This window comes from Myotis davidii, unplaced genomic scaffold, assembly GCF_000327345.1.
Source record: "Myotis davidii unplaced genomic scaffold, ASM32734v1 scaffold143, whole genome shotgun sequence".
NCBI lineage: Eukaryota > Metazoa > Chordata > Mammalia > Chiroptera > Vespertilionidae > Myotis > Myotis davidii.
The window spans coordinates 5,913,944-5,930,055 of record NW_006294876.1 but is presented as its reverse complement, the minus strand read 5'-3'; the positions used below and the strand labels follow the sequence as shown (position 1 = coordinate 5,930,055).

The 16,112-nt window shown below is 45.7% G+C and overlaps 1 protein-coding gene across 7 annotated transcripts in view; it reads right to left on the bottom strand.

Annotated features, from left to right (window-relative positions):
- CMBL (carboxymethylenebutenolidase homolog (Pseudomonas)) overlaps positions 1–15,189 on the bottom strand; it is a 29,239-nt gene extending 14,050 nt beyond the window's left edge. The window contains exons 1-7 of one of the 7 annotated variants that reach the window (XM_006769459.2): positions 15,030–15,189; positions 11,504–11,667; positions 8,182–8,415; positions 4,279–4,386; positions 3,357–3,499; positions 1,904–1,995; positions 1,075–1,244 (exon numbers count right to left, since the gene is read on the bottom strand). In XM_006769459.2, the coding sequence (XP_006769522.1) occupies positions 1,075–1,244; positions 1,904–1,995; positions 3,357–3,499; positions 4,279–4,386; positions 8,182–8,396 (728 nt within the window). In that variant the 5' untranslated portion in view covers positions 8,397–8,415; positions 11,504–11,667; positions 15,030–15,189. Of the gene's footprint in view, positions 1–945; positions 1,245–1,903; positions 1,996–3,356; positions 3,500–4,278; positions 4,387–8,181; positions 8,416–8,620; positions 8,643–11,503; positions 11,668–14,929 lie in introns of those variants that run through there. The other 6 variants (XM_006769458.2, XM_006769462.2, XM_006769460.2 and 3 more) reach the window with 6 other exon arrangements.
- Positions 15,190–16,112: the final 923 nt, after the last annotated feature.

Sequence of the window (16,112 nt, the reverse complement as noted above, 5' to 3'; positions counted from 1 at the left end):
AACTGGAAAGAGCTGTCACGGGGGGGTAACAGGAGTACAGAAAGTCAACAGGAGGTGGAGGGCCTTCACTAGTGAGCACTGCCCCATATGGTTCCCACTGACCACACGCGGCTACTGAGCGCCCAACGTGTGGCAGGGCTACTGAGGAGCTGAATTTTGTATTTGATTTCATTTTAATTCTGATTGAATGCATGAGTGCTTTTTGATACAGCCCCAAACTCTGGGGCCCAAAAATGCCTGGGAGACAGCTGGATGGTAACTCCAATCCATCATTTTTTAATTAGCTTCTAGAAAAAAAGCCACAAATTCAAAAACTCAAAGGTTTATTAGCTTGATATAATTAGGTCCATGGACCTCTATTTTAATCTCTGGTTCTCATAGTGCAAGATATTAAGGTGAAATTATTTGTATTAAGACAAAGGTAAACATCTAATTAAGTTGGACTTTTATCTGAGTTTACAGTTCATGCTTCCATGGCTTTGCAACATTAGTCATTTTAAAAGATGTCCTCCACTGGAGAACAGAAAGGTTACACCTGAGCTGTCAGCTGGTTCAGAATAGCCCCAGGATTTTTTCTGACTTTAGGATATTACTCTACCAATCAAATTCTTCAGGTACTAACCTATTTTTAAAATTTTTATTTAGGTACATATTTTTTAATATATTTTTATTGATTTCAGACAGGAAAGAAGAGGGAGGGAGAGAGAAACATCAATGATGAGAGAGAATCATCGACTGGCTGCCTCCTGCACGCCCCCTACTGGGGATCAAGCCCGCAATCTGGCCATGTGCCCTTGACCAGAATCGAACCCTGGGCCCTTGAGTCAGCAGGCTGACACTCTATCCCTGAGCAAAACCAACCAGGGCTATTTTAGGTACATATTAAAAAATTATTTCATACATTAACAAACATTTCCTACTGAATCTGTGTTTCAGGTGAAGTAATGAATTTCAGGATTCCTTGATTTATTTTATACAAAGTAGAAATTAAATTAAATGATTAAATATTTCAAAGCCAATTTCCAGACAAACACTATCATGAGAAAAGTTTGCATTGGCCCCTGCTAAACGTACTTGCTCAGCCATTCGAGTAAATTCCTTCTTGCCTCGTCAATATAGGGCTTATCTTCAGGTGAACAATCTTCTCTCTTTCGATGCACAAACCCATGAGTTTGCCCGGAAAATGTTTTAATTTGATATTCCACTTTGCAGTGTTCTTTCAACTTTTGGGTCAGCGAAGAGACCTGGTATGCAAAGATTTTCACGATGAAATGATATTTCCTAATCTCTAAATCTCCTCATAAAAGAAATTCAACAAAAATGCTTTAAATTGAGTTCCATAGCCATAATGAATTTTTTACTTTTAATGTTACAACCAACACAGTCCTTACCTTTGGCAAAGGAGAGAATTCGGGGCAATATAAAAACAATACAACATAAACTATTTTAAATTGTATAATTTAACTTATCCAAGTATATATAATATACAATATTCAATATATTTAATATAAATTTCAACATATTCAAGTATAAACTATTTGAAATATGTATTAATATAAAGTATTGCTTATGAATAATAACAATAATTTCTAAATGACTGCTTTTGAACCACAATTTTCATCTGCGTTTCCCTTACCAACTCCAAGATTGCACATGTGGGGACAGGAGGCAGGGCCTCATCCATGCCTGGTAACCAGGTCATGCCAAGAGCACTCTGGGGAGGGTTGAAATCACCCTGTACATCCCCAATGAAACCCAACTTTAAAACTAATGTTAAAAATGAAAACTTCTTGAAAACTTAATGTTGAAAAATATTTGGAGCAACCAATGAACATTTTGGTATGTTTCCCCCAAATGTCAAATCATGTTATTAAATATGCAAAGAGAAAAGATGCCAACTTACTTGATCAAGAGGAATCACAGCATCGTTTTCTGCAAAAATGAACAACGTGGGGTTCTTCAAACTGTGCACATCATCAGAATCCTTGACGATGCCTGCAGGATGGGGACAGGAAAACTAAGAGGAAATATCGGGGGAAGCGAGGAGAGAGATAGAATCCAGACAGCTTGGCAGGATTCCTGCGGAAGGCAGGCCAGGGGACAAGATATAGAGGATGGGGGTCGGGGGGGGGGGGGGGGGGGGGGACAAGGGAGGGAAGGGATGAGGAATTTGATCAGGTATTAAAGGTGAGGGTTCCTCCCTAAACTGACCCAGTCAGCCAAGGACAGAGTTGAAGGTCTGAGCCTACTCGGAGAGGAATAGAGGAGCCTGACTCGAGTTTGGTCAAGGAGAGTCCTAGTCAGTAGGAGGGAGAAAATAATGGCTGGCTTTTCCTCCCATTTCCTGGTGGCAGCAAAGCGAAGCTAAGTAACCTAGATAGCCTCCCCTCACCTGTAAGTCCTCTCTAGGAGTCAGAGAGCCACAGGACAGATGGCCACGCACGCTCCCCGCCCCACCGCATGCATGGCTGGACAGCAATTTGATGACCTGCCACTCCACAGCCCCTGCACTGTGCAACAGAGGCCAGAAGAGGGTGCCAGAGAGCTGTTCACGCAGGAGCACCTTTCGCTAATTGGCACAAAGGGACTGCATGTTCCAACAATCCCGGTGACAACTGAAAATTTACTCCTTTCATGTAAAATAAATACTTAAAGGGATTTTTTAATGCTAAAACTAAACAAAAATACTACAGTGAGGAACATTAAGCCAAACGAGAATCATTAATATAACTATATGATATATATTTGAAAGAAGGCCAAATTTTCTTCTTCTTTTTTTTTTTTAACGATTTTTTATGGTCTGAGTGCTTCTATATTGTGAACTTAGTGTGCCATTTCTGTACACAGACAGAATGTTTTTATCAGTGCTATGATACCTTTGGTTTGTTTGGGCTGACATGTTTATGTTGCTATTTACATTTCAGAGTAAGGAAAACTTACTCTGAAATGTAATGTAAACCTTCTTTATAGAGTGTGTGTGGCGGGGGGGGAGGGTGCAGTTGAGAATAATTTTTGTCTTGGAAAAATCTTTTCTAAATATACTTCATGAAAATATTGCTTAGTATTAACCATTATCACAGAAACAAATGTTATCCCCTTTGTCCCAAGTGAAGAAACAGACATCAGGTGACTCTCCCAAAGCAACACTTTTGGGACCCAGGTCTCCCTACTCACAGTGACATCCTCTGGTTACTGCAGTACAAACCTTCACCTGAACTTTCAGACTTTTAAAGCCAATTTCATGACCACTGGGTTTTGTGTTACACCTGGGACCCTTAGCTTGGGAAGAGGCTCATGGCATGGTCACCCACGAATTCTCCTCTGTTCACTGTGTAAACTGTACAAGGCAGATTTACCGTACACAGACACCCCTGCCCTGAATTCTGGGTATTTCATCATCACGTGATGGACAGCAACTCCTCCCCAGCAGAATCCCACGACACCAATTTTCTGGGCGTGACACTGTTGTTTCAGATACCTCAAGACAGCATCCACCTCTCTGGAACAGAAAGAAAAGTTACTCATGAATCAAGAGGTATTTTGTGAGGCCCTGGGAAGGGCACTAGGCAGATAACGGGGGTTATCTGCAGCTCTTCCTTGAGGTTCTGAGATTCTTACTTTCTGAGCTGCCTCCTCACCCCCTCCTGCCCAGTGACGAGTGACGCTTCTCCTGGCAAGTCTCCCTGCCAAGCCAACTCCTCCAGCCACCTGACAGGGCTGCAGGCAGGCTCTTTCCAACGACCAGCAAATCCTACCAGCTCACTGCCCAGCTGAAAGCGGAGCGACAGCCTTCCCTAGCCTCAGCGTAAAGGCCAAAGGCCACAGCATGGCTCTAAGACCTGACCCCGAGATCTGTCCCTGCCCAGCACCCCAGGCTCCTCCCCTCTCAACAGGCACCAGTCACAACTGGGCAGCTCCCCAAACTCTCTGACTTGGCACATTGACTTCCCCCGCCTAACCCACTCTGTATCCAAAGAGTAGAGAAAGATTTGGAAAGCCACCAGGACCACTTAAGCCATGAGGGGACTAAGGGCAGTAGCCCTTGCTTTGCAAACAGTTCATTTGCAAATTGGTTATTTGGAACAACTCAGAAGGCATTTTCAGCTAGAAGCAATGTACTTAATTCGAGGGTCACGGCCATCCAAGTCCTACTCGGAGGGAGGGTAGGTGTCTGGACAGTGAAGCCAGACCCACCTCTCCCTCAGGACTCTGCTCTCCTGGGTTCCCGGGGGGAGGGGGGGAACACCACAAACACAGCCACACCCGCCGATTACTTACTTATCGATCTTTCTGGCATTCCTTGTTTTCAACCACTCTGGAAAAGTGGACCAGTCCCCAGAGGGGTGCCATGGCTCCTGCCCTACGAAGAAGTCTGGAACGATGGTTCTGTAAATTAGGGACAGTAATTGATCTTAGTTTCTGTTGCTGTTGGGACTCAGTGTTTGCCTACATTCATTAAGAAATGTGCTACGTTGGCGGTTCTCACTCAAAGGAAAAGAGAAGTCACGGCCACAAGGACCAACTTTGATCACAGCAAAGAGGCCAACTGGCACTAGGCCAAACCATCTCGGATTTCACAACCGAAGGGGCACGGCCTCTGGCAGCCTGTTTATAGCCCAGCCCATCTAAAGTGACCAGGCGACTCAGCAGTGCACACACCCCAGGAGATATTGCCGCAAAGGACAAGGGGACCCACCAGCAAGGGCCTGGAGTAGGGTGGGCTCCTCCTGTCCCCAAACCTCTCAGCTGGCCTTTCACATTAGCCTCAGGTCCGAAGGGCACACCTGGTTAGCATGTCCAGTCACTATGACCAAGCAATTTTCCCTAGCTCCACCCAGCATGCCAGCAGGGCACAGTTTCCTGCCGGATGGTGTAGTCTAATGAGGGTTCTAAAAGGGGCCACGGCGAACAGCCAGCTTGCCCGAGTCCATGTTGATTGTAGGGGAGGAAAACATTTCCCTCCTTCCCTTCCAGGTTCTTTGGCTGGTCTGATAATTATCTATATTAATAAAGGGTAATATGCTAATTAGACCAGACATCTTCCAGACGTCCTTCCGGGACAAAGCCATGGTGGTGGGGCCAAGGCAGAGGCAGTTAGGGGGATCAGGCAGGCAGGCAGGTGAACAGTTAAGAGCCAGCAGTCCCGAATTGCAAGAGGGATGTCCTACTGCTGGTTTAGGCCCGATCCCTCTAGTATTGACATAAGACAGACGAACAGGTGAAAAACAAATCCGATTATGTGGATGAAAAAAAGGGGTTCTGCCGAGACCGGTTTGGCTCAGTGGATAGAGCGTTGGCCTGCAGACTGAAAGGTCCCGGGTTCGATTCCGGTCAGGGGCATGTACCTGGGTTGCGGGCACATTCCCGGTGGGGGATGTGCAGGAGGCGGCTGATCGATGTTTCTCTCTCATCGATGTTTCTGACTCTCTATATCTCTCCCTTCCTCTCTGTAAAAAATCAATAAAATATATTTTTTTTAAAAAAGGGGGTTCTATGGAAAGTAACCTCACAGGGTCATCTGATCATAAATTCCTTAACTGGGCAGCTGGTGGTGGGTAGTTATGTCCCAGGAATATACTTTTTTAGTAAAAGGTTTTTGTTTGCCTTAAGCAAGCCGGGTCCATTGTTTCTGGGCATCTAGGTTAACACATATTTGAAATAAGCATAACCACCCTCAGAAGAGCACATACTCTTGTTAACTCTCCTGTAATTCAATCCCCACCTTGCTTCTCCCATCTCATGTAATCTTCCATGCTTTCCCTCCTTAATTCCGAAATGTGCCATTTACTACTTCCTGTTATTCTCAGGAGCATGGGAGATCTTGCTCCCTGGCACATGTCTTCAGTTTGGTTCAAATAAACTCTTATAAAAATTTTCTCCAGGTTTGAACATTACTTATGTCAACAATTTCACATGTACAGGAGCCTCATAAAAATATGAGACCTAAAGGCAGTCAGACAGACAATTGAAGCTATATGCCACCCTGCGCTAAGGACCCAGATAGGGCTTTAAAGGGAAGATTAAGTCACAGGACAATAAAAGACCAGGGGGTTGGTATTTAGAAGTCTGTCCTGCCCACAGGTAGGTCATTCAGGCAAAAGTTATCTCTGGTAATCGCGCTCTTTCTGGGTCAGGCCCCTGCCTAAACTCTTTTAGGTAATTATGGGAGAGGTAAAAGTTTTTCTTGAGTCTGCTGGGCTTGAGCGCCTTCAGCCCCAAGCAATGCCCGTGCCAAGCAGCACATTCGGGGCGTTTTATTCCGCTCCCTTTCACGATCTTCCCCGCAAGTCCACCCAGGAGGGTGAGACCAGCACTGACCCACCCAGAGACTGGCTTCCCAAAACAAAGGGCTGTCGCCTCAGATGGGGGAACACGGCGCCTCCTGCAGGGGCAGAGAGGACACTGACATTTGGGTCAGAAGAAGGTAAATTCCAGCCCCAGTACTGCATCGTCTGCCCCGTTTTCTTTTTTTTTTTTAATTTAAATCTTTATTGTTCAGATTATTACATTTGTTCCTCTTTTTTCCCCCATACCTCCCCTCCTCCCAGTTCCCGCCCCACCCCCGCCCTCACTCCCCACCCACTGTCCTCATCCATAGGTGCACAATTTTTGTCCAATCTCTTCCTGCATCTCCCACACCCCTTTCCCCCCAAGAATAGTCAGTCCATTCCCTTTCTATGGCCCTGATTCTATTATAATCACCAGGGCATTCTGTTCATCAGATTATTTATTCACTTGATTCTTAGATTCACTTGTTGATAGATGCATATTTGTTGTTCATAATTTGTATCTTTACCATTTTCTTCCTCTTCCTCTTCTTAAAGGATACCTTTCAATCATCTAACAATGTCCAGGCCCATGTTCTCCATCTGAGAAACAGACTGCACTCGGCCCCGCCCGACCTCAGAGGATTACTTTGAGAGAAAAATGAGTTGTACACGTGTGAAGGGCTCTGTAACTCACAGGGTCCGAACTCTTTATCTCAACCAAAGCAACCACCTGAAACAACAGAAGCCGCAGCCCCATTGGATCAGTTGCTCGGGCTGGGTGACCTGAGGCACCTCGGTCTTCACGCCCTGGTTTCCTACCCGGGGAAATGAGAACAATGAGGAGGGGTCGTGGGGACGACAACAGCCCTTCACAGCCTGCACGCAGGGGCTGGCTGAGCCAGAGGCAATCGGGCTGGCTGTCCTTTGTTTTATTACCCGGCTTGCCGCTGGGATGTTAAATTGACTCATCTTTAAAATAAATTGGAGGATATTAAAAAGTGAAAAATCACGTGAACCCTCTTTTTAGTCAACACTAAATCTGCATCACACAGCAGGGGGGCTGCTTCCTTTAAATTGGGTTCTTTTCATAGGAAAACCCGGAAGGTGCACCCTTTGATTTCCAGCTTCTCTTTTGGAGGAAACAAAGGAAATGGGGTGCTCCAAACTCAGGGCTTGCTGGGGTTCACGCGTTCTGAAGCTGGAGAGGAAGGAGTGGTTCCTCCAGGCGTCACTGTAGCTGTTACCAACACCAGGGCAGGTGAAAAGCGAACAGGTGGCAGCATTCGCCATGCGACCCGACAAAGGCAGAACCTTTGAGAGACAGTGAGGTCTCACTGGGCCGGTGCTGGAACCCAGTCTAATTCAGACGGGTCATGATAGTCCGAGGCTGACATGCTCCAAGGGCCAAGTAATGGGTCATCTCAGAGCTAGCGAGGTCTACCCAAGGACACATGTCCTGAACCTGTGCCCCACAGGGCCCCACATTGAGGGCATCCCCAGGAAGACCTGAAGCCTGGGGATTCGGCGGCCTCTGGTGGACAGCAGGTGGGTGTTTTAAGTTTCATATGACATTTCCCAGGTACCCGCACCCCAGAGAGATAAGGAAGTAGATAATGTAAATTAGGGACTGGATAAGAGAAGGTGAGATTAGCCAAAGAACACATATGCATAACCTGTGGACACAGGCAATAGTGTGGTGATAGCCAGAAGGAAGGGGGAAGGAGCTGGGTGGAGGTGGGCAAAAGAGGGGGGAAAGGGGACATCTGTAATAGTGTCAGCAAAAGAAATAGTTTTTTACAAAAAGAATACAGTCAGGGATTTGGGGGTTGTTTTTGTTTTCTCTGAAGGGAACGCAACATAGATCACAGAAATGCCCATGGATTTTATCGAAGAAATAGAATTTTATACGCACGTGTATCCATTTCCCGAGATCATGTCAGCCATGTATCTGGTATTGGGCATCTCCCAACCGAATATATCTTGAATGACAATCACGGCTTTGCCAGCGTCAACAGGGGATCTGGTGACATAAGCCTTGATATGCTCCACTTGAACTTCACGCCCCATCCCTCCATACTCCATCTTATGGCCAATGTCACAGGGACAAGGATGAGCTTCGTTAGCCATTGGAGATATTTAAGTCGGGCTGTAGAGAGAAAAACATGTCTTATATTCCAAATGGAGCAAGTCTGAAGATTTTGAACAGTAAATAAACTACAATCAAGATTACAGAAAATACTAATTTTAACTCTACTCCTGTATACTCATGCAAGAAATGAGTGCTGGTATTTGGTCCATCTGAAGACATCACAGGAAACAACTTTATATTAGCTTAACATATTCTCATATACCTTTAATATGTGTAATGTCTATGAGGCACACCTTTAATATCTGTTTTCTGAAAGAAAAGAAAACAATGTTGGCTGCTGGTTCTGGCAACACCTCAGGTTGGAGCTAATAAGACTCGGTTCACATTGCAAACTCTAGAAATACCAGAGTGAGTGTAACCAGCAAACAAGAACACAACATGGTGGAGCTCATAGGACGAAGGGAACAGCACCAGGGCTGGAACTGGAGAGGAAGCCAAAACCAGGGTGAGGGTGGCGGAAGCAGATGCTGCCTGAGAGCCCGGCGAGGCTGGAGATAGGCCAGACCTGGGACCAGCCTAACCCAGTCTGGATTCTGGGTCCAGTCAGGCCTTGGGAACCCATGAGATGGGATTTGTAGCTGAGACCTCTCCACGCAACACCAGAGCCTCAAGGGTTCAGAGTTAGTGGGATAAATAAGAAACTATAGCAAAGAAACACTGTGGAATGTGTGAGGAAGCCTGGGAGGTTATAAAAAGAAACCATCACCCCAATTTACAAGATCCTTTATTTCAAGTAGGAAAACCTGGCTGAGTAATGAACATAACTGGCCCTGGGCATCTGGCAGAAGCAAAAGCAAATCTATTTTATAGCCAGGCTTTCACAATCCAGGCCGAAAATGCTACCCATGGAAAAAGGAACTCACTATAAAGTGCCACATGGGAGGAAGCGCTCCAAATAAACAATAATCAGGAGAAATTATGGTGATAGCGTAGGGAGGAATGAGGACAGGACCTACCTAGCAAGCTTCACCAAACAAACTGAAAGCAGGAGAGGAGAGGAAAGAAAAACTACACCTATCCACTGCAATGGGAGAAAGTATGTGGCTGAAATAGATCCAAATAAATAGAAATAGATTAAATTCACTATATGAGACAGATTCTCAAAATGAATTTTTAAATGTCGAGGTACCATCGGAAAGGAGAACATGGAAACACTGAACCCAAAGATGTCCCTACAGAAACAATGACCAGAGGTCTGGTATTTGCTTCAGAATAGCCCAGCGGATGGTGGCAGTGGAAGAGAGCGTGTCCCTGTGTCACAGTGTTGGAACCGGGTGGTCAGTTCAGAAGCATCCTTTGTACTAGCCTATCTACCTTTATTTTTTATATATTTTAATTGAATTTTAGAGAGAAAGGAAGGGAGAGGGATAGAGAGATAGAAACATCGATAAGAGAGGAAATCATCAATTGGCTGCCTCCTGGTAGATAAAATATATGAAGAATTCTTATAAATCAAGAAGAAAAAGACAACATCAACAGAAAAATGCTCCAAAGATACTGAGTGGGCCATTCACAAAAGGGAACACCTGAATGATATGAAAAGATAATCAAGGTCACTAGTATTTAAGAAAATTATATAAACAACATCAATAACATACCATTTTACGTCATCTTGAAGATTGTCAAGTGCGTTAACACTAAGAGATGGTGTCCACGGAATATAAGCTGATACAAACTCTAAACTTATGTATGTCATACCATTTTACGTCATCTTGAAGATTGTCAATAAGTGCGTTAACACTAAGAGATGGTGTCCATGGAATATAAGCTGATACAAACTCTAAATTTATGTATATCAAGGTCTAGCAATGATGAAGACACCCTGCAACCCAGAAATCCCACCACTTGGTATATTCCCTAGAGAGCTTCACGTGTGTGTGCATGCGCGCACGCGCACACGCGTATGTGTGTGTGTGTGTGTGTGTGCCCATGCATACATGCAGTGGGTGGTATGGAAGTACATTCTTGGTAGCATAGATATGATGTCAAAAATTGGAAGCAACTAATTGACCATGAGGAGAAGAATGGGATAAACTGTGATTCATTCATTGTTGTGGTTTGAATTCTGTCCCCCAAAAAGGATAGGTCAAGTCCTGACCCCAGAACCTGTGAATGGGACCTTATTCATTAACAGGGTTTCACAGAGGGTAATCGAGTTAGGATGAGGTCGTCCTGGTGAGGGTGGTGCTCATCTAATTACTGACTGGTGTCCTTGCCAGAAGAGGGAAATGTGGGTATAGAGACAGACACACAGCAGAGAAGGAGCGATGCATCCGCAAACCAAGGACCCTAGGGATGGCCACTCAACCCCAGAAACTGGGAGACAGGCAAGGAGGTATTCTCCTTTAAAGGTCTGAAGAAGAGCACGGTCCGACCAACACCATCATTTAGGACTTCAGGCCTCCACAACTGAATAAGTTTTTGAGAGAATAAATTTCTGTTGTTTTAACTCACCCAGTTTATGGCAACCCTAGGGCACACAAAAAAACTCATAAAAGGAATACTGCATAGCAGTTCAATGAACAAACTATACATATCAATATGATAAATCTCAAAAACATAATGCTATAACAATGACGGTAGCTTTTTTAATCTAAGTAAATACTAAAACCCCCAAATAATACATATATTCTTAATAAATATAGGGTTTTAACGTTTAACTCAAGAGAATGAAGCACATGACCATTAGAGAGTGGTTATTGGCGGGGAAAGGAGATTATTGTCTTTAATTTTATTTGTTGTATTTTATTTCCTTAAAAAGTTTTGATTTGAAATACATAAGAAAAAAGATAATGTTTTTTAAAAATCTGGGTCACGTGAATATGGGTGCAGCTGTTATATCATGTACTTTGCAGAACATTCTACATGTTCGTAACTAGAAATAACATAATTTTAAGGAGAGAGAAATTAAGAGCTAGCCATTTGATCACAGGATATTTGATTCTATTTTGCACGGTTTTTGTTCATAAGCTACATTATAAAATGATGATTAGTAAGAGAAGTCAGAACAATCCAGTATCTGTAGCAGTGCATTTTATGTCCACTGCACTGTTGTTGGGAGCTGATTCCTTGGGCTGATTCTTACCTGGGCTGTCCTGAGGGCGAGGAGACCACGGAAAATCCTGATCCTTCCAAATTAGCCTTGAATCTGAGTATTTTAACTTTATCTTCAGTTGATATCCACTCTCCAGAAGAAGTGTTTACAGCCAGGAGACCCACTCTCTGGACTGATCCTGCAAGGTTATCCTCCTGCAGAAAGGGGAGGTGCCAGGACAGGACTGGGTGTGCTGTGTGTGGAAGTCTGGGCTCCTGCCAGACCCTTCACGTGGCACAGCAGCCTGTGTGAACAGGGCCAAGGTCACGGTGGGCAGGGCGGTTTCTACAGACTGTACCCCCTCGTGGGGTGAGAGCCTTAGGGAACATACCCTTGACTAAAGAAATTTTCTATATGCATAGACCTTTCAAGATATGGTTCTTTCCCCCCAAAAGACACATTTGTTAAAAGGTAATTTTTTTTAAAAAAAAGGAAAACCATAGATATAAGATGAATACATTAAAGATTTTATTTTACACATATGACAGGAGGGAATGAGATAGGTGTTATGTAACTGGTTCAAAGGACAAGGGAAAAGGACACAAATTTATATGTCATAAAGGAGGATTGAGATGAATTGCAAGGGGAGACAAAACAGATTTTCCACTGGAGGGGAAGAAGCCAATTAAATCTCTATCAGATAGGACCGAATTTACAAATCTATCAGTTACCCACAACTTTCAAAGAGTTGCAATCTCATTCAAATACAATGAACAGGGCTAGAATCAGACAGCCCAGAAGGGTGTGCTGTGGACAGTGAGTACTTTTCCATTGAAACTGTTTTTTCTATATGACCTTACAGAGTCATTCATTGTGAGTGTTAAGGCTTCAGTTTCCTCCTAGAAAGGATGGGCTGTGGGTCTGACATGGATGATGGGGTCCTCAGAAAATGTGTGTCCAGAAAGGCTTTTCTGTATCAGGGCAGCTGGGCTTGGCAACACATCCTGCCACCCTTGAGGCCAGCTCTTTGGTCCCCACTGGGGAAGCCTCTAGGAGCCAGGGGCCTCTTTATGGCATCAGGGCTGGCCAAGACGTGCTCCTGCAGAGGACACCCTAATGGGCACGCTCATTGGCAATGCCACACTGAATTCATAACTAACGCCCGTGGTCCCCCCCATAACATTCATGCAAGATGCCACATCTGTGTGAATGACTGCCAAGCCCACTCCCCTCCACACGGATGGTCCCTTGACAAAGATTCTCTCCTTGACCAAACTCCTCTGAGCCCTCTTCTCCATTGGGCCCTGACCTTTGGGCTTCCAAGTCCATCTCTGCATTGCCCAGTTTTAGTAAGAATCCTGCTAAATCAGTTTATCAGAATGCCCCACCCTCCATATCTGATCCTGACCCGCACCCTTTGCCATCCCCCAGGTGATGTCTAATGCCCTTGGCTTTGTCTTCTGCCAAAATCCTGTCAAGTCAGTTAGCAGGATTCCCCGAACCCTCATGCTTCGTTAGTAGTTTTCCTTCCACAGACCTCTCTGCTCAGATCCTTGACTACAAATCCCCACTTTTCCTTGTATGCAGAGCGGAGCCCAATCTCTCTCCTACTGCAAAATCCCATTACACTGGTCCATACGCCTGTCGCGGTGGCCCTGAATAGGGTCTGCCCTGTTCTTTAACAAGTGTCATGAATGAGTAATCTTCCCCTGCACAGCCTCCAGCCCTGCTTCACACAGCAAGTGCCTCCACAAATTACAAGCCCATGGCGATCACTGGTGCGCACTGGATCTGCAAATCCCGAGAGGCTGCCATGCTCCTATCCGAAGGTTACCTTCCCCAGGCAGTCCTCTACTCCATGTAAATTTGTCCTTCTTGACTTCTTTTTTAAAAAAATACTTTAAAATTGATTTCAGAGAGGAAGAGTGATGGGGAGAGAGATAGAAACATCAATGATGAGAGAGACTCATTGATCGGCTGCCTGCTGCATGCACCACACTGGGGATGGAGCCTGCAACCCGGGCATGTGCTCTGACTGGGAATCGAACAGGGACCTCCTGGTTCTTAGGTCGACGCTCAACCACTGAGCCATGCCGGCGGGCTTGACTCCTTTTTTTAACCAGTTATAATATCTTCCTGGTCCCCTCTTTAATAAATTAAACAGAACCGTTAACACATGCTCATTTTTATATCTGTGCGAGAGTCGTGACTTGACCTTTTTGCGGAAAATTTTGTCTTCTAACAGTATAATTGAACAACATTCCCTTTTTCTCGCCGGAAGTCAGAAAGGCGAGAAATGGGTCTAACGTTTGGTGAGCAAGTGTGGTTTTCCTGCTTTCACACCCCCAGCCCCAGGATTTAAATAACTCGGAAGTCATACTTCCCAACGCAGTCAAGATCTCCGCCAGGAATGGAGAAAACAGGTTTTGACGAGCGAAGGAGATTGGCGGAGATGGGGCTGTAACATGCAAAGAAGTATAGGAATACATTTCTGGAAGCTTCGGAGATTTAGAAATAGAAACCATCTGCAAGCTGCTCCGCAAAAGCAACACTGAAAGATAATACGGGAGGGGCGGTGGCTAGCGGGGAATGGAAGACTGGGCGTTTTTCCTTTCCCTGGGTAAACACTGTAGGAACGTGCCTGGAAACCGATTTGCGATCCTGCAGGGGAAGGCAGGCCCCTGCCCCTCCTTAGACGAGTCTGTGAACGCCAGCTCCCCCGATGATGATTTGACAGCAGTCGAACTAGTGTTTTCTCTCCGTGCGTGCTCAGACAGCCTTAAGGAGAAAGCTGGGCGCGGTGCGCGCGCGCTGGCCTGGGAGCACGCCAGGGCGCAGCTGCCTTTGACCTTTCCTGGGGCGCTTTCAGACCTAGATAGGATTTCCCCCGGATACTCGCAGGGCTCCCTTCTGACCACCTCGTTATACATGGTCTTTTGAAGGCAACAGGCGGCATTTTCCATCAGCAAGAAACCTAAATGGCAGTACCCGCTGTTGGCAAGGCCTGGGTAGGGCGACACTTCTGCTTCCCGACCCACGGCGGTGGGTGTGGACTGCGCACTCCTGCTTGGCAGCACGTACCCAGCAGCCAGCGCGTCGCACTCGTAGACCCAGCACCTCCTCCCTGAATAGCCACCCTTTAAAAAATACCGCCAAATGTGGCCAACGATCTTGATGCAAACCTTCTCATTTCCCCCCATAAGAGTAGTAAAAACTACAACCCAAATGTTTCACTGGGGGAAAATGGTTACAGAGAGTATTTAATGGTACGAAGGAAAGGCTAATGACAAGCCTTTGGGGAAAAAACGAACACGCGTTTCTACACAGTACGATTTCAACTATTTTCAAAATGCGTGGCTAAACAATACAGGAAACTATGCCCACCCAGGTGGAATGGCGAGGGCTGCTGTTCTGCGGTAACAATGTACTGCTTCGATGAAAGTCGGCTTTTGAAAATGGGCTTGCCAGGCTCATTACCTGTGCACATGGCAAAGCCCTCCTGTACCTTTTGCCAACACCCCGTTGAGTTAGTGGAGCTGAGATCCGGCGCGTTTCTACGACCGGGAAGCGCACGTACCTCGTCGCCGCCAGCAAACTGTCTACCGCGCGGAGGAGGCGAGACCCGGAGGGGGCAACGCCACAGCCCCGCTGAGCCCGGAGCCACGGTCACTGGGAGCCGAGTGGGAGGCGCCTTCTTCCCGGGCGGAAGTGGACGCGGTGACCGAGGGCGCCGGGAGCCCTATGGGCCAGTGGCTGCCCCGGGATGGAGGGGAGGCGGGCTGTGGGAGGGGTGGAGAGGCCCGGGCCGGGTGAGGGAGGTGAGGAGGAGGAGGAGGAGAGGGAGGGAAGAGGCTTGGAGGAGGAGGACAACCCGCCTGTGAGATTTACATTTGTGCCTGGCTCCTAAGACCTGGAACTTCTTTGTTGTAAATCAAAATTAGGCTATTCTTAAAAATGAATTACTGCATATTCCTACTGGCCCTCCCCCACCGCACCCCCACTCCATTTTTTTTCCTGGTCATCTGATCAGAAAAGGCTGTTGATAATTGTCTTTGTAAGAAACGTCCAAACCTGTAGAGAATTTTTATGAGTTTATTTGAGCCAAACTGAGGACAATTGCTGAGAAACCAAATCTCGGGGGATTGAGAAAATGCTCTAGAATGGCAGTTTTGCAGCTTGTGTTGTGTGTTAGAATAAAAGGAGGAGACATTAGGAGGGTTACATAAAATTTATTGGTGGTAGATTAAGGGTTGGAAGATGAGCAAACCAGACAGATCTCTAGGATTAGATTAAAAAAAACAAACAAAATGGTGCCACTTTGATGGGTACAGGATTAACTAATAACATTGAGAACACATAGGATGGTATGTGGGCAACAGAATGAGGGTATGGGTTTCTGTGTCATGCTCTGGCGCTGGCAGTTGTGGGGTCTGGAAAAGAAGATAATTCTGACATTTCAAAGGTATATTATCTTAGATGCACAAAGACAATAGACAGGCTCACTTAAGGTAAAGATTGATTTGTCAAGGAAGCTATAGGCCGAGGAATGACTACTTGCCATGACCCAGATTTGTTAGGAATTTATGATCACAGCATCCTACGTGGCTACTTTCAATCTCTGCGTGCTTGTTTGTTTTTGCAGAAAGATGATAAAAATTAC